Source organism: Chiloscyllium plagiosum, chromosome 14 (genome assembly GCF_004010195.1).
Source record: "Chiloscyllium plagiosum isolate BGI_BamShark_2017 chromosome 14, ASM401019v2, whole genome shotgun sequence".
NCBI lineage: Eukaryota > Metazoa > Chordata > Chondrichthyes > Orectolobiformes > Hemiscylliidae > Chiloscyllium > Chiloscyllium plagiosum.
In genome coordinates this window covers 9,317,898-9,340,087 of record NC_057723.1, presented here as the reverse complement: position 1 = coordinate 9,340,087, position 22,190 = coordinate 9,317,898, and the positions used below count along the sequence as shown (strand labels likewise).

General features: G+C 42.0%; 1 protein-coding gene across 2 annotated transcripts in view; it reads left to right on the top strand.

The window, feature by feature from the left end:
• The window catches only part of LOC122556467 (TBC1 domain family member 9B), a 59,070-nt gene extending 42,032 nt beyond the window's left edge, over window positions 1–17,038 (top strand). Inside the window, exons 19-22 of one of the 2 annotated variants that reach the window (XM_043703129.1) lie at window positions 1,139–1,189; window positions 6,099–6,176; window positions 9,823–9,923; window positions 13,714–17,038. In XM_043703129.1, coding sequence (XP_043559064.1) covers window positions 1,139–1,189; window positions 6,099–6,176; window positions 9,823–9,923; window positions 13,714–14,412 — 929 coding nt within the window. In that variant the 3' untranslated portion in view covers window positions 14,413–17,038. The remainder of the gene's footprint in view (window positions 1–1,138; window positions 1,190–6,098; window positions 6,177–9,822; window positions 9,924–13,713) is intronic. The other variant, XM_043703130.1, reaches the window with a different exon arrangement.
• The last annotated feature ends 5,152 nt before the right edge of the window (window positions 17,039–22,190 follow it).

The following is a 22,190-nucleotide window of genomic DNA, read 5'->3' as shown; positions in this document are numbered from 1 at the left end:
TGACTCCACTTTCAAGGAGCTATGAACCTGCACTCCAAGGTCTCTTTGTTCAGCAACATTCCCTAGGACCTTACCATTAAGTGTATAAGTCCTGCTCAGGTTTGCTTTCCCAAAATGCAGCACCTCACATATTATCTAAATTAAACTCCATCTGCCACTTCTTAGCCCATCGGCCCATCTGGTCAAGATGCTGTTGTAATCTCTTTGCTGTCCACTACATCTCCAATTTTGGTGTCATCAGCAAACTTACTAGCTATTCCTCTTATGCTCACATCCAAATCATTTATATGAATGATGAAAAGTAGTGGACCCAGCAGCAGTCCTTGTGGCACTCCACTGGTCACAGACCTCCACCATCCTCTGTCTTCTATCTTTGAGCCAGTTCTGTATCCAAATAGCGAGTTCTCCCTGTATTCCATGAGATCTAACCTTGCTAACCAGTCTCCCATGGGGAACCTTGTCGAATGCCTTACTGAAGTCCATATAGATCACATTTACCATTCTGCCCTCATCAATCCGCTTTTTACTTCTTCAAAAAACTCACTCAAGTTTGGGAGACATGATTTCCCACGCATAAAGCCATGTTGACTATCCCTAACCAGTTCTTGCCTTTCCAAATATATGTACATCCTGTCCCTCAAGATTCCCTCCATCAACTTGCCCACCACCGACGTTGAACTCACTGGTCTATAGTTCCCTGGCTTGTCCTTACTATCTTTCTTAAACAGTGGCACCACGTTTGCCAACCTCCAGTCTTCTGGCACCTCACCTGTGATTATTGGTGATCCAAATATCTCAGTAAGAGGCCCAGCAATCACTTCCCACAGAGTTGTAGGGTACACCTGATCAGGTCCTGGGGATTTATCCACTTTTATGCATTTCAAGACATCCAGCACTTCCTCCTCTGTAATACGGACATTTTTCAAAAGAAATGAAAGAAGAATTGTTTTTCAAACTTTCCCTGTTGCCTGTGCATTTGTGAATGGTGTGTGAGAATGCAGTGGCTGTTTCATGAAGTGTACTAGATAATGTTAAGACTCCTGATTCTGTCCTCCATTACTGTTTGATCTAAAAGCTGCCTGTCGCTTGTCTCTAAATGGCTCACCTTTAGTCTCTTTTCCTCTCTTCCACAATACAGCGACATACCTTTTGTCAGACATGGATTTCCTCCTCAGCCATGGGGCATCAGGTTTGTGAACACAAGAATGCTGTGTCAGTCCTGCATTTTTATTTTTTGTTTAACTTTCCGACCTTTTAGGCAATAAGACACAGAAGCAGAAGTAGACCATTGAATATTCTTCCCATGCTATCTTGTAGATCGTGCTTTTACTTGCCTCAGTGAGTCATCTGCTGGAGTGTTGAAAGCTTAAGCAGTTTTAATTCATGGAACATCTTTGTTAAAGGGGTAACACTTACATAATGCCTTTCACATCCTCAATGTCACAGTGTGCTTCACAACCAATAAATGACTGTTCCCTATTGTAGTCTAGTCACACATGACACCCAATTTTCACACGGCAAGAGAAATGAGAGTGGTGGTATTTTGGTGATACTTTGGAGTCATATTGGTGCAAAAGCAAGCTCCTTCTCATATGTAACACAAGTAATTTTTGATTGTTCGTTTTTCCTTGGCCGATTAATGCTGAAGATTAGTTAACTTCAGCTCTGCATTGTGAGAGCAGATTTTAATGTGAACATATGAATTTGAAGCAGCGTTAGTCTACTTGGCTTCTGCAGTCTACCCCACACCCAATCAGACCAAGATTGGATGGGAATGAAACGTTTTTATAGTGTTAGTTGAAAGAGAATGGTTTAGCTGTGAAGGGCCAAAGGGATTTGGGTGTCCTTGCACTAAAAGCTAATGGATACAACAAATCTAAAAGGAGTATTGGCCTTTTATCTCAATGGAGCTAGGGTAAAGAAGTGAGAAAGTGATACTTCAGTTTTACAAGATCCTTAATGAGAACCCAGCTGCAGTCCTATTCAAATATGGACACTGCATCTCAGGAACGCTGCATTGGCCTTGGGAAGTTCAGATAGTGTCAGGCTTAAAAGGTTAAATTAGTTGGATAGACTATGTTATAAAAGTGTGTAATTACGTCTTCTCGAATAAGACGTAATGAGAGAAGCCACAGGAAAGGATTGCCAAGTTTGGGGTGTGGATGGCTGAATAATGGAGCAAGGAGGTGAGGGATATGCAAGAGGCTAAAACTGCAGGAATGTAGAAATCTCTGGTCAGACAGATGGAGAATGTTGGAAGGAGAGAGTGGTTGAGGCAATGGAGGGATTCGTACACAAGAAAAGTTTAAAAACCAATGTAGATTGTCAAGCACATGGGTGACCGCCACCAGGAATTCATGCAGGGATGTAAACAAAGATAAGCTGGTGTAAATTGAGTAGAGCTTGTCACCTGAAGATGCAGAGACTGACATATCACTATAACAGATTCCTGCACTCCTTCCCCTCCCCAGAAAAAAAAGGGAAAAAACAGGGATTCGGGTAGCCACCTTGAATGGGAGTTCTACATAGTAAATGTCAACTTGTCTTCCTTTCCATCCTAACCTGGATACTGATGGGTGCCGTACTGGGCAGTATGCTTTTGCAGACCTGACTCAGGGCTCATATGTACGAAAGTGGATACTACAGATGCTGGAGATTAGAGTCAAGATTAGAGTGTGGTGCTGGAAAAGCAGAGCAGGTCAGGCAGCATCTGAGGAGCAGGAAAATCGATGTTTTGGGCAAAAGCCCTTCATCAGGAATGAACATCCTGCTCCTCGGATGCTGCCTGACCTGCTGTGCTTTTCCAGCACTACTCGGGGCTTATCTGTGACAAACTGCCATCTCCTGACCAGCAAGAAAGATACACGTAGAAATTGCTGGAGAAACACAGCAGGAATGCCAGCATCAGTGGAGAGAAAGCAGTCAGCCTTTCGAACCCAGTGACCCAGAAACCCAGGCTGAGTTTCTCCAGCCACTTATGTTTTTGTTTCAGATCTTCAGTTCTTTGTTTTATTTAAGAAAGGCATTTTGTCCTGTCACTGGCAGGCAATCCAGTGAATGCTGTATCCTGTGAGCCAGAGCTGAGCTTCTGATATCATTTGCATTCCCACCTACTTCCAGCTCCATCCTAGAATGCTGAAGGGCAGATGAACATGGGTCATTTTGCCTTGGTGCAGTGATCCCATTCATCCCACTCCCTATTCTTTCCCTTTCAAATAAATCAATGCTACATTTCAAATTGCCTTTACAGTTTGCCTCTATTATTTTGCAAATTATGTTTAAATCTTGTTACTTATCCCTTCTGCCACCATAAAGGGCGGCACGGTGGCTCAGTGGTTAGCGTTGCTGCCTTATAGCGCTAGAGACCTGGGTTCAACTCAGGGAACTGTCTGTGTGGAGTTTGCACATTCTCCATGTGTCTCTGTGGGTTACCTCTGGGTGCTCCGGTTTCCTCCCACAATCTAAATGATGTGCAGGTCAGGTGAATTGGCCATGCTAAATTGCCCATAGTGTTAGGTGCATTAGTCAGGGGTTAATAAAGGGTAGGGGAATGGGTCTGGGTGGGTTGCTCTTCAGAGGGTTGATCTGGACTTGTTGGGCCGAAGGGCCTGTTTCCACACTGTAGGGAATCTAATCATAAGTAGGTTCTTCTTATTTATCAAAACACTTCACAGTTTGAACACTTTTTTCAAAATCCTCTTAATCAGCTCGGTCTCTGAACCCTGTTTCAATTCTGAGAAGCATCTTTTGCAGCTTCTTTGAGGCTTTCACATCCTTTCTAAAGGGTAGTGCCCAGAATTAAACAGCTTTCCACCTTAGCCAGTAATTTATTCTGTATTACCTGGCTCTGTTCCTGCCTTGGCTCATGTGTTGCTGAAACCCTTATCTGTGCCCTTGTTACTTTGATTATTCTAACGGTCTCCTGGCCAGCTTCCCGCTCTGCACCTCCATGAGGTTGCACTTGCCCTAATTGTCGGTTGTCAATGGCTTAATTTACTTTGAGACCCAGCCACCTGTCACCACCAGTGATTGTTCACCTCCATTTGGTTTTAATTTGGGACCATCTTGCTTTAAAACTCTCATCTCTTAAAATTATTAGAATCCCTCCACATCCTCACCACCACCCAGTAGCCACTCCTTCCATTTCTAACTTCCTCCAGCCTCACAACAAACCAGCGAACCATGCTTCACCTTGTGTTGTGTCCTCAGCTGCCAGGGTTCTAAGCTTTGGAATTCTTCCTCCTTATCTCCTTGAGGGTAGTCAATCTTGGGAATTATTGATTGCAGGGAGCTATTGAGGATGAGTTGTTAAGTATATTCAAAGCTCGAGATAAAATGTTTTAATCAATAAGTGAATTGAGGGTTATGGAGAATAGGTAGGAAAGTGAAGTTGAGGATTATCAGATCTGCCATGAACCCATTGAACAACAGAGCAAACTCGATGGGCTAAATAACTTACTTCTGCTCCTACATTTAATTGTCTTTTGGTCTAATTCCCATTATCAATCCTTTGTCTTATGATTGAAACCTTTGCCATTCTATACCCTCTTCTCCTTTTGAAGTTCCTTTTAAAATCCAGGATTTTGACCGAGTTTTTGGTTCGTTGTTCTGATATCTCTTGCTGTGGCTCGGTTAACTCTTGTTGGATGGTGCCCCCATGAAGCCCCTTGGGGTATGTCACTACATTAAAAGCATTACACAGAATGGAGAGTGCCCCTGTTGGATCAACCCCCTCCCCACCCATCGCTGGAGAATCAGTGCGATGGGTTGTGTAGGGAAAATGTGATGTTCACTCACTGTGGTGGGTCTGAGACACTGAAGCATCTCCAGGAATTAGACATCGATTGAGGGGGAGTGGCTTATCCATACAACCTCTGTCACAGGACCCTGACCTTTACTTCACGGCTCCCAAACCAATTTAATTTGAAGCACTATATAAATTGATCTTGAGTAGCAACTTCAGGGAGCAGAGAGGCTGGCTACCAATTCATTACTATCTACATCGATTCCCAGAGGCATTTGTGTCCCACTGTTTTAGTGTTTTAGCACCCCAGTGTTTAATGGCACATTTGAAGCGAACGCTATTTGCCTTTGGAGTATTTAGATTTTTATTTCAGTGAACCACAGTGAGACAGTGTAGGAGGTGGTCATTTGACTCATTCTGCCCATGCCAGCTCTTTGGAAAACCTATCCAACTGATCCTACTCCCTACTCTTTCCCTGTAGCTTTGTAAATTTTCGCTTTTCAAATATAACTTTCAAAAAGGAATTGAACATAAGATTGAATCTGCTTCCACTGCACTTGCAGCTAGTGCATTCTCCATTGTGGCAACATTCTGTGTAAAATAAAACTTCTCTCTCCTTTCTTCTGTCCCAACCCCCCCCCCCCACAAGTTATTTAGTCATATCTGACCCCCCCATATCACCAATCCACCTGTTACTCGAAACAGTGTCTCCCTAGCTACTCTATCACAACCCTTAAAGGCTTTGAACATTCTTGTCAAATTTCTCCTCCTGAAGGGGAATAACCTGAGCTCATCCAGTCTGTACATATAATAGAGCATGACCACAGACCCTTCAGCCCAACTAGTCCATTCCAAGCATGTTCCAAAACTAAACTAGTCCCACATGCCTGAGTTTGGCCGATATCATTCCAAATCTTTCCCATTCATCTTCTTATCCAAACGACTTTTAAATGTTGTAACTGTACCTGCATTCCCCCACTTCCTCTGGCAGTTCTTTCCAAACATGAACCACCCTCTGTGTTTTTTAAAAAAAAAGAAATAAGTTGCCCTTCATATCCTTTTTAAATCTTCCTCCTCTCACCTCAAACCACCATAAGGAAAGGACCCTTGCTATTCACCTTATTCCTGTCCCCTCATTTTATAAAACTTCTATAAGATCACCTCTCAACCTCCTACACACCAGTGAATGAGAGCTCCTTGCTTCTGGGAGTATTCTATAAACCCTCTCTGCAACCCCTCTCAGGTCTTGACATCCATCTTCAAGAGTGACACCCAGAATTGGCCACAGTGTTTTAGTTGAGACCTCATCAGTGATTTTTTAAAAAATTGTTTCTGTTACCACTACTACTTCTAGGTGCGGCTGCAGGAGCGGAGGTGACTGGACAACAGATGCAAGGTGGGACTGGAAATGGGAACATAAAACAAAATAAAGGTAACACAGGAATGGACTTGCATTTACCTAGCATCTCGGCTGCAGTGACAAGACATTCACTAGCCATTTTATGACAGTGAATTGTTTTTGAAAATGTAGAAAATAGGAGCAAGGGTAGGACATTTGGCTGTTTGAGCCTATTTCACCATTCAAAATGATCATGGTTGATCTCTTCGTGCTTTCGCCCACTAACCTTCAATTCTTTCAGTCCTCTGAACTTTATCTATGTCCTTCTTGAAATCATTCAATATTTTGGCTTCAGTTGCTTTCTGTGGCAGAGAATTCCTCAGACTTCCCACTCTCTGAGTGAAGATATTTCTCATCGACACAATCCTACCCCATGTGACCCCTGTTTATGGGTTTCACTGTCCTTGGGAACAGCCTTCCTGTGTTTACACTATCTATTCCTGTTAGACACACTATCTCTCACACTATCCTCCTGATGAAGGACTTATAGCCGAAACATTGATTCTCCTGCTCCTCAGATGCTGCCTAATCTGCTGTGCTTTTCTAACACTACACTCTCACTCACAAACACACAGACAGAATCTCTCTCTCTCCCTCTCGCTCACACAAACACACACACGCACAATCTTGCACTGTCTGGCTCGCTTGCTCTCTGTCTGTCTCCCCCGCATGCGTGCCTTCGCTTATACATGCCCTCCCCCCACGCTCCTGGGCACACTTCTAACCCCCCGTGCACGCTCCTTCTCTCTCTCTCTCTCTCTCTTTCTTTCACACACACAAACACACACACACACACAAAATGAGTGCCATTGACAAGTGTTCTATTCCATTTGAGCCCTATTGCCATTGGAGATGTTCAGAATAGGTTCTGGTCTTACCCGGCCAATATGATCTAAGCCATCTCAATGCTGGGCAATTGAATTTGGAAGAAAGATAGCAAAGAAAATTTTATTTCGGAGTCTTCTAATCTTTCAGTCACCTGTACAAGAGGTTTAAAACAAAATCGAAATATTACAAAAGTCATCCAAGGATATGTTAGGCGTGATCACCAAAAGCTTCATCAAAGAGGTAGATTTTAAAAAGGAGAATGAGGTTGAGAGGAGGAGAGTTGTTACTGGGGATTTCCAGAGCTTGGGACTCAGGAAGCCGTAGCCATGAAAGCCATTTGTAGAGCAATAGAATCAGTGGAAATAAGACGGGTGGGCCAAACAAACTTGCCCTGCTATTCAGTTAAATGGCTGATTTCCTACCTCCGTGCACTCTCCCCATTTCACGTGATCCTAGGAAATCCTCGGAAATGTATTGACATTTGCCTCAAATATAATCAATGACTGAGCCTCCCAGCCTTCTGGGGTAGAGAATTCAGAGATTCACCTTTTTCTGTGCTGTGACTGGAACCATGGTCAGGTTGTTAACCTGGGGCCAATCAGGGAGCCCTGGCTGACAGAGATAAACAGGAGATCTCCCTTCACTGTTTGATCACGTAGCATTGCCCTTTGAGAAGGGCCTGTCCTGTGTTGCTAATAGTTGATTGTGGATGGTTGAGTCCAGTTGGGATTGGCACACAAAGGACTAACACTGGGAGAGAGGTGATTGGCTAGTTGGATTCAGCAACTAATTACTGAGTCCCAAGCTCTGGAAATCCCCAGTAATTCTGAGATTTTGTCCTCATTAACACTTGATGAGTGTACATTGCCCCAGATTTCACATCAGCTGATACATCTGTTCATTAACTTTGCTTACACATGTTCCTGGGCTGTTTGAATATCAGTGTTATTTTTAAATGATTGACCTACATTTCTATAGCACCTTGCACATCCTGGGAATATCCTATGGTGCTTTATAGCCAATTAAGAAAATGGAACTATGCAGAGCACAGTTCACTCACGACAAAGTCCCCACTGAAGCATGATACAAGCCAAGTATGTAAATTAAATCAATGATTCAATTAAAATGTTGTCTGTTATGAAATGACGTTCCATCCAATCATGAGTTTAAGAAAGAAATATAGCCAGCAGAGGAATTTCCCTCCTCGGGACCAAAGCTGGCAGTCTTCAGCCAATTTGATTAATTCCATGTGATATCAATAAATGACTGGAGGCACTGGATACTGCACAGACTGTGGGTCCTGACAGTACTATTGTAAACCTGTGCTCCAGCATCTGTAGTTCAGGTTCCACCTGAGCCAGCAGGCTTCTGACCTCATTACAGCCTTAATTCAAATATGAACAAAACAGTGGAATTCCAAGCTTGAAGTGAGGGTGATTGTTCTTGACATCAATTTCACACTTGACTGGGTGTGTCACTAAGGGACTGTAGCAAAACTGGAGTCGTTGGGTATCAGGGGTAAAGTTTTTTGTGTTGGTTGGAGTCAGCTTTGTTTTAATACACGTGTGAGATGTGGGCATCACTGCCTCACCAGCATTTATTGCCCATCTCTAGGTGCCCTTGAGAGGATGGTGGTGAACTGCCTTCTTGAACCGCTGCAGTCCATGTGCACAATGACCCACAATGCCCAGGTACATCAGAAGATGATTGTGGTTGTTGGAGGGCAGTCCTGGGTATCTCTACAGGAGTTCCTCAGGATAGTGTCCTAGCCCTCACCATCTTTCAGCTGCTTCATTAACTTCCCCTCCGTTGTAAGTTTAGAATGGAAATGGTCACTGGCTGCAGAATGTTTAGCTCCTTTTAGGACTCCGGAGATGCCATTCCATGTCCGAATGCAGCATGACCTGAACAATATCTGGGTTTGGGATGAAAAGTGGCAAGAAATATTCATGTCACATAAATACGAGGCAATGGCCATTTTCAAAAAGAGAAAACTATTCCGTGTCATCAACATCACTGAATCACCCACTATAAACATCCTTGAGTTCCACTGACCTGAAACTCAACTGGACTAGTCATACAAATAATATGGCTATAAGAGCAGGTCAGAAGCTAGGTATCTTGTAGAAAGTATACTGATTCTCCAATATCTGCCCACCATCTAAAAGGCTCATGTTCAGAGTGTCATGGACTATTCCTAATCTGGATGAATTCCTATTCCTATTCCTGGACGAATGTACCTTCAATAACAGTCAAGAAGCTTGACACCATTCAAGACAAAGCTGCTGCTCAATTGGTATCTCATCCACAAACATTCAGTCCCTCACCACCGATGGTCAGCAGCAGTAGTATGTACGATTTACATGATGCACTGCAGAAATTCAACAAGCCTCTTTAGACAGCGCCTTCCAAACCACAACCACTACCTTCTAGAAGGACAAGGATAGCAAAGAAATGGGAATGCCACCAGCTATATGTTCCCCTCTGAGCCACTCACCATCCTGACTTGGAAATATATCGCTGTTTCTTTACTGTCGCTGGGTCAAAATCCTGGAAATCCCTCCCTAATGGGTCTACCTGCATCACATGGACTGTAGCAGTTTGATACCAACTCATTGAGGGCAACATGGGATGCTCAGCCCACATTCCAATGCATTAGTTTTTTAAAACATTGGCTGGTTTGTGGGTAATGCAGAGAATTTTTTTTATTTTGACAAATGTTGATTGTGGTCAAAGTAACAGAATGAGACTAAGTCCTTGCCCTGTAGACAGTTGTGTTTTACCTTCACTGTTGAAAGGGCAGTTGTGGTCAAAGTCTATTCTCTCTATAAGCAGTTTTATCTCTGTGTAGATGAGAAGACTGGTTCACAAGATTACAAATATCACCTGAGGCTATGGGCTCATGAGAAAGAAGACCCAAAGGACGTCAAAGAGTTGACCAAAATGAACCAGGTACAAGGTCTGATGATATGGGTAAAGGAAGGAGGTGGGTTTCTTTAGTGTCCCAATAGCAATATTGATGCACCCATTAATTACTGTTGTGGTTAGCACTGCTGCCTCACAGCACCATGGTCCCAGGTTCGATTCCAGCCTCGGTCTGTGTGGAGTTTGCACATTCTCCCAGTGTCTGCATGGGTTTCCTCTGGGTCCTCCGGTTTCCTCCCACAGCCCAAAGATGTGCAGGTTAGGTGAATTGGCCATGCTAAATTGCCCGTAGTGTTAGGTGCATTAGTCAGGGGTAAATGTAGGGGAATGGGTCAGGATGGGTTGCTCTTTGGTGTGGACTTGTTGGGCCGATGGGCCTGTTTCCACACTGTAAGGAATCTAATCTAATCTATAATAAAGTTCAATGATTGAGAAGCCAATTTTTTTTCTCATTGTTACCCTACAAATCACAACTTAAAGGAGACATTGATGGACCTAGTTCTTGGGAATAAAGTGGGATAATTGGATCAGTGTGAGCTGGGTAATATTTAGGATACAGTGATCATTGTGTCAAGGTTTACGTTGGCTATGGAAAAGTTGGCAGGTCAGCAGAACTGATTGTGAGATGGGGGATGCTGAAGGGACTGACTGTGGAAATTGTAGAGGCATTGGCCACAATTTTCCAATCTTCATTTGACCTGAGAGCACTAGATCTATGCCCTTGTTCAAAAACAAAGATATGCTCAGCAACTGTGAGGCAATTGCTTTAACCTCCGAGATGGGCAACTTTTAGAATAAAAGTATGGGATAAATTTAATAGACAGTTGAGCATATGCCAGTGATTTAAAGAAAGCCAATGTGGATTTATTACAAGCAAATCATGTTTAACTAATTTGCTTGGGGTTTTTGATGAGATAACTTAAGAGCGAGTTGATATGGTGTACGTGAACTATCAAAAAGCAATTGATAGTGGCACACAACAGACCTGTTAGAAAAGTTAGAGCTCAATGAAATAAAAGATACAGTAGCAATCTTAATGTGAAGGTTTGTAGTGGAGTTCCCGAGGGATCGGTGTTAAGATCCCCACTCTTCCTGCTAGGATTTGGTAACTTTGGTATGAAGAACATACACATGTAAAGTAAAGGAGCAGAGGGGTCTAACTGTATATCTGCATAAATTATTGCAGGTAGCAGGACAGGGAACATGGTTCATTCTTATGAAGATTTGGGTATGCTGTATTTTTAATAGCTAAAAGCTAACAGAACTACCTGACAGCACCAAGTATTCTGAACAAGATACAATGTAACATTTTGGTCCAGTAGCTAGTGTAACTGGTTGCCTGGAAACAAAAGCAAATTCAAATTAGGCAAATCAGTTTAAATTATACCAAAAAAAACTCCAAGTTTGGTTTTGGTATAATTTAAACTGATTGACTTAATTTAAATTTGTTTTTGTTTCTAGGCAACCAGCTACACTAGCTGCTGAACCAAAAGGTTACATTGTATCTTGTTCAGAACACTTGGTGCTGTCAGGTAGTTCTGCTCGCTTTTAACTATTAAAAATACAGTACACCCACATCTTCGTAACATCATCAAATGTGTGCCATTCTAGGCCTCACTGATAAGTTGCAATGAGTACAAAAGCATTAATCCCGTGTAAAACAACGGTTCCGCCTCTGTTAGAGTACTGTGTCCAGTTCTGGGTATTGGACTTTGGGAAAGATGTGCAAACATTAGAGAGAGTGCAGAAAATATTTTAAGAAAATGATTCCAGGGATGAGGAACCTTCAGTGACATCGAAGCAGCTGGAGCATTTGGCACTGTACTTAGAGAAGAGGAAGTTGAAAGGAGATCTAATGAAGAGTATCAAAATCATAGGAGATCTCGGCAGAGTAGATGTGGACAAACTGTTTCCATTATTGGAAAGATTGATAATTGGAGGGCACAGATTGAAGGAAGTTGGCAACAGCAGTAGTGGCAACACTGTCTGAGAAATGCTAGATGTTCGATGAAGACATTCAAAGTAAATTGGATCCTTATCTGAAAAGGCAAAGAATGTAGGACATGGGGATCAATTGTCGGGATGGCAGGAGATGAATTGCTCCTTCAGAGAACCAGCACAGTCACAATGGTCTGACTGAGCTGTTTTCATATGGTTAACATTCTGAAACTGTTCCATTTATACAGAACTTTTAAAGCTATCAAGAAGTCTCGATGTGATTTCATTTCATGGGTGTAAGACATCAAAATTTGGCTCAAATCATCTGAGATGTTGTTTAAAAAGTGCAAAGGTGTTGAATAACCTCCTTGTTCTTTGATGTAAAAGGTTCAAGATACTGAATGGCTGCCTCCTGACCATAAGACATAGGAGCAGAAATTAGGCCATTCAGCCCATCAAGTCTGCTCCGCCATTCAATCGTGGCTGATGAGTTTCTCAACTCCATTCTCCTGCTTTCTCCCCATAATCCTTGATCCCTTTGATACTCAAGAACCTATCTATCTCAATCTTAAATATATTCAATGACCTGGCCTCCACAGCCTTCTGTGGCAATGAATTCTACAGATTCACCGCTGTCTGGCTGAAGAAGTTTCTCCTCGTCTCTGATCTAAAATGTCTTCTCTTTACTCTAAGGCTGTGCCCTCGGATCCTAGTCTCTCCTACCAATGGAAACATTTTTCCAACATCCACTCTGTCCAGGCCATTCAATATTCTAAGTTTCAATTAGATCCCCCCCATATCTTTCCAAACTCCATTGAGTATAGTTCCAGAGTCTTCAAATATTCCTGATATGTTAAGCTGTTCATTCCTGGGACCATTCTTGTGAATCTCCTCTGAACACACTCCAGAGCCAGTACATCCTTCCTGAGATATGGGGCCCAAAACTGCACACAATACTCCAAATGTAGTCTGACCAGAGCCTTCTAGAGCCTCAGAAGTACATCCCTGCTTTTATATTCAAGTCCTCTTGAAATAAATGCCTTCATTGCATTTGCCTTCCTAACTACTGACTGAACGAGTTTTGAGAAGATTTGTAGCTCAGGTTGAAGTTCTGGGTGTAGGTTTGCTCACTGAGCTGGGAGGGTTCATTTTCAGACATTTCATCACCATACTAGGTAACATCTTCAGTGAGCCTCCAGTAGCACAGAGGAACTACACAGAGCAGAGGAAAATCACCTATACAGTGCATTCAAAAATGAATACAGTCCGCAGATTTCTCAGCAACAAACCCAAACAAGCAGACAAAACACATTCAGAAACGCTAGCCACTCTCTCCTACATCAAAGATGTCTCGGAAGTGACTGCCAGACTACTCAGACCCTTTAGCATCGTGGTTGACCACAACCCACCAACATACTAAAACAGCAGCTAACGAACTTGAAAGACGCTATACAAAGGCTTCGTCCGGAAACTCACTGAAGATCGTACCTAGTATGTTGATGAAATGTCTGAAAATGAACCTTGCAGCTCAGCGAGCAAACCTACATCCAGTACTGACTCAACCTTCAAGTTTACCTTGAGAGTATCCTGGACTAGAGCTCCTAAGTTTCTTTGCACTTCAGACTTCTGAAGTTTCTTCCCATTTAGAAAATAGTCTATGCCTCTGTTCTTCCTACCAAGGTGCATGACCTCACATTCCCCCACATTGTACTCCATCTGCCACTTGTTTGCCCACTCTCCTAACCTGTCCAAATCCTTCTGCAGCCTCCCTGTCTCCTCAATGCTACCTGCCCCTCCTGCTCTTAATGTTGTTCTCTATAACCTGAGAGCTTTCCTTTTTTCACTCCTTTTTTCACTCTGTTTACTTCTTCTGCTGCAGGAACAGTTTATAGAGATGTGTAAGACCCTGTACAACATGTTCAGTGAGGACCCAGCTGAGGGAGAGCTGTACCACGCCATAGCAACCGTTGCCACGCTGCTGCTCCAGATCGGAGAAGTCGGCAAACAGTTCTCCAGCCCAGTGTCTAGGAGGGCAAACGACATGGGGGATCACAAGGGCTTAGGCATCCAGGGTAAGGAGGGGGTCTCTGCCCTGGAAGAGGCAACGGTCGAAGTAGCTCGGACCAAACTCAAAGCAGACTGTGAGTCGGATGTATTGAGTGACACCTTGAAGATCCAGATGGAACGCATGGAGCTAGCCGGGTGTGTAGCTACAAAGAGGGAGGCCTCGGCAGCACAGTTGCTAACTGACGAGGAGGTGAGGGATGACACTTCAATGTCCTCTTACTCCATGGTGAGCTCTGGTTCCCTCCTGTGTGAAGACATCTCCGAGGACACAGTCCTGGTTGGCTGTGAGCAGGCAGCGGCAGTCCAGGGGCGGCCCAGTGCCATTGACATGGATTGGTCCATCTCCTTCGAGCAGATTCTGGCCTCCGTGCTGACCGAACCGGCCCTTGTCGGATTCTTCGAGAAGCGGGTGGACGTGGGTCCCAAGATTGCAAAGTGCAAGAGTCAAAGGGCAATGGAGCAACAGGTCAGCTCGTCCAGTGACCAGGAACTTTCGCCAACGTCCAGCTGACTCAAAGCTACCCCCAACCCGTGAACTGACACGGAGAGGAACTTAGTATTGACGTTGCTGTCCTACCTGGACCATGCTTTATCAACCAGTGTAACTACCATGTGCTGGAAGCTTGTATTCTGTCCAGGGAGAGATTTCACAGCCGTGATCTTGATTGGTTTCCAGTGGCCTGTAAGTAAATCTCTCCCTTTCCAAGTCAGAGTGCAAGTCCTACTGAAGCTAGAGATTCAGCCATTGATGAAACTTATGGATCAAGCTGTTTTCTGTCTTCATTGCGGCCCCTGTATGTTCATCTACCTTACAGCAAATATTCTCAAGCACACCTTAACCCAGAATAGAAGCAAAGGCAAGTCACTGGCACAGGCTCAGTTTTCTTATTCTTTTTAAAGTCAACGTGTTGTATCTATAAGCAACAGGAACTGAATATAGAATCAAAACTGAATATAGAATCAAAAGAGAATCTGTTCTATTACTATGGTTATATTATTTGCCCACGTATAGCCACACTGAAAGATTGCTTGCTTCTAATGGCTTGTAGAGCAGACTTTAGTTATAAACATTATTTGTGCCTAAATCTGTTGCACGTTTGAAATAACCTCTTAAGTGACAAAAACTAATAAGTTGCCTTCCAGTAGTCAGAGGTCAGGAACCTGTGCGCACATACATTTCATGGACAGAGTGAATTACTCTGGATGAACCTGGGATGGAAACAAAAGGGAAGGTTGAATGATCTGAGTTTTAACACTGAACAAAGCTGTGAAGAAGTAACCGGAGCAGTATTTTGTAAAGGGTCAGGTCGGTGGGGACATGGAATTTGAGTCTTAAATTTTTCAGTATTTACAGGTTGGGAGTCCAGCATTAATTAAATGAAGTCAGATTCAAGATCTCCCAGCACTTTTCATTCAAACATTATGGATCAGAAAGGGTGAAACTTCAAATCAAAAGCAAAATAATTTCAGAATAAATATTTGTTAATTTTGACCCCATAGGTTTTTATTGTAATTAATTATGCGTCAGAGAGGGGTTAACACAAGATGGGTAAGTAATATTTTACTTTTTATCAGGTTTAATTTATTTGGGATAGTCTAGAATTTTATTGAGAAATGTAAGATTTGGAATCCGCACCTGGTGAAATGAGCATTGACTGTTAAAGATGAAAGGGAAAGATGTTTACTAGAGTTCTTCCAGTTAAGTTTTAAACACCGCTTTGTTTAAGTGAGAATAAGCAAGCACCATACACGCACGAGGTGCTGGGGACAGCAAGGAGAGTGGAACATTAGAGCCATGTCCTGAGCTGAAGACACTGAGGCCAGTTTTATCCCTGATCTGTGTATCTCTTGCTTTTCTATACATTGTTATTCAGTAACTTATAGGCTCTACCCTGCTTAACTGTACTTGAAGCATCTGTCCACTGGGAGTTCATTGGTTTCTAGTCCTACAATGACATAGGGAGAACCCTTGGCTCCATCATGCCTGTACTGACTCTCTTCTTGAGACTTTATCAAGAACTAATGATTCATATATTCAGAAATGTATATTTGGGAGCTGGTCTGTTTTGGATGACCTTCCTGAACAGTGCCCCGTTCTAAATTATTCTCTGATTAAATTAGCTTCCTTTCTTCGTGCCATATCTACCCTTGAAAGTTGATTCACCGTAGGGCGGCAGCTGTCAGTCATTCTGCAATTCCAGCATATGTACTCTTAAGGGACTATAAAGGGATGGATATAAAACTGGAACTGCTTCCTGTTTCTATTTCACGCCCTATGAAAACAGTATTATAGCATTGTCTGAGCACACAAAATGCTGAAAATGCATGTGACCGTTCTTCATCATCTGTGAAGATGGGCTCTTTTTTCTTAAAAAGTTTAAGTGAGAATAAGCAGGTACCATACTAGCATGAGGTGCTGGGGACAGCAAGAAATGTGCAACATTAAAGGCACTTAAAAAGGTAGTCACTTTCGTATAATGAAAACATAGGTTCCCCACTTTCCAATTTCTTATTCTCATTTTCCAAATTGTGTAGCTCGTGTTAACATGGGGTTCTCTGCTTGGGAGACTTATTTCAGAATATAGAACTGCCTGTACCACCTTTGCTATTTTGATTGTGCACTTGCTTCAACAGTATTTGGATTGGGGTTTCCAAAGCCCCATCTTTCATTCACTGAGCATCTCCGCTTGCCTTTCAAATGGGTTAGTCCACTGACTCCCTTGCAATCAAAGTAGCAGTTGAGAGATTTTTTTTATTTTCAAATACTTCTTTGCACTTTAATATAAAACACTACGATTACGTCAATATTTTAAATGTTTATGTTGTCAAGTACAGTATCCACCTCTTAATTGTATTTTACTACATATCCCACTGTGTGCAATATATGAATAAGGATTTCAAGAGTGTGGGGGGGGCAAAAGGTTCACAACATGTTTTGGTTTTTGCATTTTGTGAATTTTCAAAACCAGTTAAGTATGGTTTTTTACAAAGTACTTTAGTCAGGTAGTCATTTTAATAAAATAGCACAAAGAATTGTTGATGCTGGAGACCTGAAATAAACAAAAACATACATTGCTGGAGAAGCTCAGCAAGTCTGGCAGCAGCTGAGGAGAGAAAACAGCATTAATGTTGAGAGTCTTGTGACCGTTCTTCAGAGGGTCACTGAAGTCAAGATGCTAACACTGTTTTCTCTTCACAAATGCTGCCAGACCTGTTGAGTTTCTCCTGCAATTTCTAGTCATTTTAATGCTTTGTTGCTTCATGTTAGAATGAAATTATAATAATTTGTGGTGTAATAAGAGCAGTTTATGAATTCTTTTACTTTTTGTCAAGCCCTTGATTTGTTGCTTAAAAGCTGGATTTACAGTCTCATTGCCTAAGAGAAGTAGAGAAAGAGGGGATTAATAGATAGTATTAGGGGAAGTAGAGAAAGAGGGGATTAATAGATAGTATTAGGGCTAAAACTGTGTATCTTTATCTCGAATCTTAATGTTATTGGTGTCCAGACTGGGATGGGGGGTGCTTACCAACTCTGCTTTGATGTATTGCTAGAGGTTTTAATCATGTGACCTGTACCCATCCAGACCTCCCTTCCCAATCTCTGACCATTAATTGTCCAACCTTGTGGCATCTCACCTCAAATCAGAGGGAACAGACTCGTGTCGTCCAACTGTCAGTCAAATGGCTTTTTAAATTGCTGGTGTTGCTTGAAGACAACTGCACTATTTTGTTTAAGGCAGTTCACCCCCAGTCTAGGAGATTATTCTTCCAATCCTGGTGACTCCAGTTCAAGGCTGGAGGCTGGTTCCCTAAGGGCAGATGTACAATGACATGAATTCCCTTGTTTGTGCCATAACCCAATGTGAACATTCTTAGATTATTATATATTTGCATTAACTTCCTTTTTAAGAAAAGCCAGGTTTCAATGCATGTTTTATCGATCTGTTTACACTTACACTGGGACCTTGTTCATTTTCTTCTCAAATTTCCAAACCAGCCGACAAGCTACATTTTGCATGGAAATGTTTGGGATAAGTTAAAGCAAATTACTGCAGATAATGAAAGTCTGAAATAAAGAATAAACTACCAGAAACGTTCAAATTCTGTGGAGAAAAAAAATGGAAGTTAATGTTCAAATCAAATTTAACTCTTCAGAACAAGTGGGATAAAATAGCATTTGTAACTCGGATTCTTTTCCTAAATAAAACTTCACTTTAGTAATTTCTGAAAAGGCAGTTTGACAAAAATGATTTGTTTAAGAAAGCAACTGATTCATTAGAACTGATTTTAATTTATTTCTTTGGGTGTGAAAAAGAGGCAGAGTCAATTTACATCTTTAAAAGTGAAGTATTGCAGATTCAGGATATCTGAAGTCAAGACAGAAATTGCTGGTGAAACCTAGTATGTTTGGCACCATCTGTGGAGAGGTAAATTGAGTTAACATTTTGAATCCAAAATGATTTTTTCTTCACAACTCACTCTCTCTCTCCTCACAGATGCTGCCTGACCTACTGAGATTCTCCAGCATTTTGGTTTTATTCCATTTGCATTTACATTATGTAATATTTTATCACTGATTTTGTATGGCACTTAAGAACAACAGTTCTCTTTCCAAATAAAAACCAAAAAAACTGCAGATACTGTGAATCTGAAACAATAACAGAAATTGCTGGAAAAGCTGAGCAGGTCTGGCAGCATCTGTGAAGAGAAATCAGTTAACATTTCAGGTCTGGTAACCCTTCCTCAGAACTGCTTCCTCATTGAGGAAGGGTCACCAGACCCGAAACGTTAACTCTGATTTCTCTCCACAGATGCTGCCAGACCTGCTGAGCTTTTATAGCAATTTCTGTTTTTGTTTCACTTTCCAGAAATGCTCAGAGGAGAATCTGTTTGCAAATGGTGTTTTATGCAAGGGGTTAACACCAGTCCAGTAATGAAATAAAGACACTGGAAATTTCATTTTGCTTTTGCTTATTTACACTTTTGGAATTCTACACTGTCTATATGCTGTTAATAAGTGTACCTTAATTCTTTTTGCTGAGTAGTCTTAATTGCATTCCTGGCTGTCAATTAATTTATTTTGAATAAAAGGCAGATGTAATTAGGAGCTTTTTGTTATTACTGTACTGGCCTTGTTGGTATTGGTCTGGTGACTGGACCAGGATCGAATTAAAGGCAAAATTTATCACTTTGACTTTGTGTCTTTTTTTTTGTTTACTTTAACCTGCTTCTGATATGTGGAAGACATTTACATTTTGGTGGCAAGAGATGGAATGGTATTAAGGGTCAAAAACAAACTGCCTTTCACAGGGCATTCCAGAACAATTTATAACCACAATTAAGTACTTATGAAGCACAACCACTTTTGTCATTGAAGCCAATTTTCACAAGGTGAGAATTACCAAATAATCTCAAAGGTTTTTGCAATTGATTGAGGGGTGTTGTTCCAGAACATTGGGGGGGAAATTGCCTTTTCTTCTTCAAATATCATGCCATGTAGTCTTTTACATTCACTTGAGAAAGTCTCATCTGAAGGATGGTGCCTCCAATGGTACCATGCTCCCTCAGTATTGCACTGGAGTGCCAGATTGCATATTATGCTCCAGTCTTTGATGTTATACTTAATATCTGTGGGGTATTAATTATCTTAAAATGCCACATAAATTGTTGTTGAAATCTGACTCTAACAACAACTTGTACAACATAAATGAAATACCCCAAGGTACTTCACAAGAACATTACAAGATAAAATGTGACACCACATCCCTTGAGGAAGTATTCAGGAAACTGATCAAAAGCTTATTCAAAGGTAAGTTCTGGCAGTAGGAGCAAATTACTGTAGATGCTGAAATTTGTACTGAAAACAAAAATGCTGGAAATCACAATGGGTCAGGCAGCAACTGTGGTTCAAGGAGTGCCTTGAAGGAGGAAAAACGAGATGAAGAGCTGTTCCAGAGTTAAAGGCACAGCAACTAATAGTGGAGCAATTAAAATCAGGGATGCTGAAGAGGTTAGAATTGCGAGAGTTACAGATAGTTGGAGGGTGCTGGAGTTGGAGAAGATTAGATGGGTATAGAGATTTGAAAATAAGGATGAGAATTTTCAAATTCAAAGCATTTTGAGCATGAGGTAGTGAGAGTTTGTGAGCAAAGAATTACAAGTAAATGGGATTTGTTGCACATTAAAACACAGACAGCAGAATTTTGTATGACCTCAAATTTATCAAATGTAGATGACAAGGTGTACTGGAATAAAGTCTAGTTTTGAGGTAACAAAGGCACAGACTTGAGGGAATCCAAAAGAACTACAGATGCTGTAAATCAGAAACAAAAATAGAAATTGCTGGAAAAGTTTAGTAGGCTTAGCAGCATCTGTGGAAAGAAATTAGGGTTAATGTTTTGGATCGAGTGACCCTTCCTCAGAGCTGGTCACCTTTGGGTCACTCGACCCTAAACATTAACTCTGATTTCTCTCCACATGTTGCCAGGTCTGGTGACCGCTTCCAGTAATTTTTGTTTTTTGTCACGGGTATGAGGGTTTCAGCAGCAGATGAGCTGATCTGGGGCGATGCCAAGCAACGCTATGGAGTTGGAAAATAGCAGTCACTGAACCTGATAAGAGTTAACTCTGCTTTCTCTCCACAGATGCTGTCAGACCTGTTGGGTTTCTCCAGCAATTTTATTTTATTTTAGATTTCCAGCATCTGCAGTTCTTTATTGAAAGCAATGGCTTCAGTCCTGTCACTCAAATTTCTGTTTAACCAACACTAGAGTTCAGATAAGCAGTCAAATTATATAGCAACAGCTGAGTCGAGAATGGTGATGGTGAGGTAAAAGTTGCTTCAGCACGTGTGAAAATTAATGCAGGTTTCAGATCATACTGCACTATAATAATTCTTTGCTGTGGCTAAGGGCAGCATGTAAGGAGGAGACAGGTATAGTCACCATAATACAGAGGATATAGGACTGCTCTCATTACAGAGCGAGAGAGAGAAAACTGGTGTGGCTTAACCTGAGGGTCATCATGCCTCAAGCAGGTGGCGAGGTTGAAGAGGAGAGTGTTTTGTAACCTTGGCCAGTATGGGGATTGAACCCAAGCTGTTGTTATCACATTGCATCTCAAATAAGCCATCCAGCCAACTCAGCTAACCAACCTAAGGTAGGGAAATAAGAGAGGGTCAAAGATAGATCCTTGGGAGCATTAGAGATGTTGATGTGGAAGCAGGAAGCCATTGCAAACTGCAGAATTATTCACCAGCTGCAATTAGATCCATAAGAGTGGAACCAGTCGGCTCTTGTGACACAATGTTAGTGCCCCTTTCACTGGGCTAAAAGGTCTGTGTTCAAGTCCCAGCTGGCCCAGAATGGTGTCATCATGCTTGAGCAGGTTGATTAAAAATAATCAAAGGATTGGAACCACATAAGAGCAGTAGCAGGATGATGATGGTAGAAAGAGTTGGAGCATGTTATGACCAAGGGCTGCAAGTAGATTGAGAAGGATGAGGAAGGGAAGATATTGTCCTGTAAACCATGAAATTCCAGGAAGGAAGGCTCAGATTTAGAAAGCGCCTGTGGCCAAAAATGTTGAGGTACTACCTATTGTACCTAGTTGTCAAAAGATGGATGGACTCCAGAGCAAAGTCTGGGTCCTCTCCCTCTCCCACCCCACCCCCATTCTGCCAGAGTCTTGAGACTCATTCTGGGCAGTTTCCTTCATCTTCGCTGAAATGTCAGTTCCAAATTCCTGGATGTTTCTCCACTGCTCCACTTTGCAAAATATAGATGCTGTGATTCTGACTGGTTATTGAATTGAGGTTTCTTTAAGGGAATTGCCTCATTAAGGGCATTGTGGTACATGAACTGCAGTGGTTCAAGACAGTGGCTTTGCCACCAAATTTTCAGGGGTAACTAGGCCTGAGTAATAAATGCTGCCCTAGCCAGTAATATCCATGTCTGATGAGTGAATAAATTAAAAGTTTTTAGATAACTTTGTTTTTTGGATAATCTATCCCACATGACTGTGGATATCAAACTTGTAACTCTTTTACATGATTGTCACCTTCAACTTCTTCCTTGAGATCCAATACCAAGCTCATGGTTTACAGAGCTGTGGTAGGTTTCTGGCTTCCTATATGGCTGTGAAACATGGACCATCAACAGCAAACTTCTCATAGCAGTACCAACAATGTTGCCTGCACGAGATCCTGCGAATCCACTGGGAAGAAAGACACCAATACCAGCATCCTCGACCAGGCCAACATTCCCAGCATTAAGGTACTGACCCCCACGC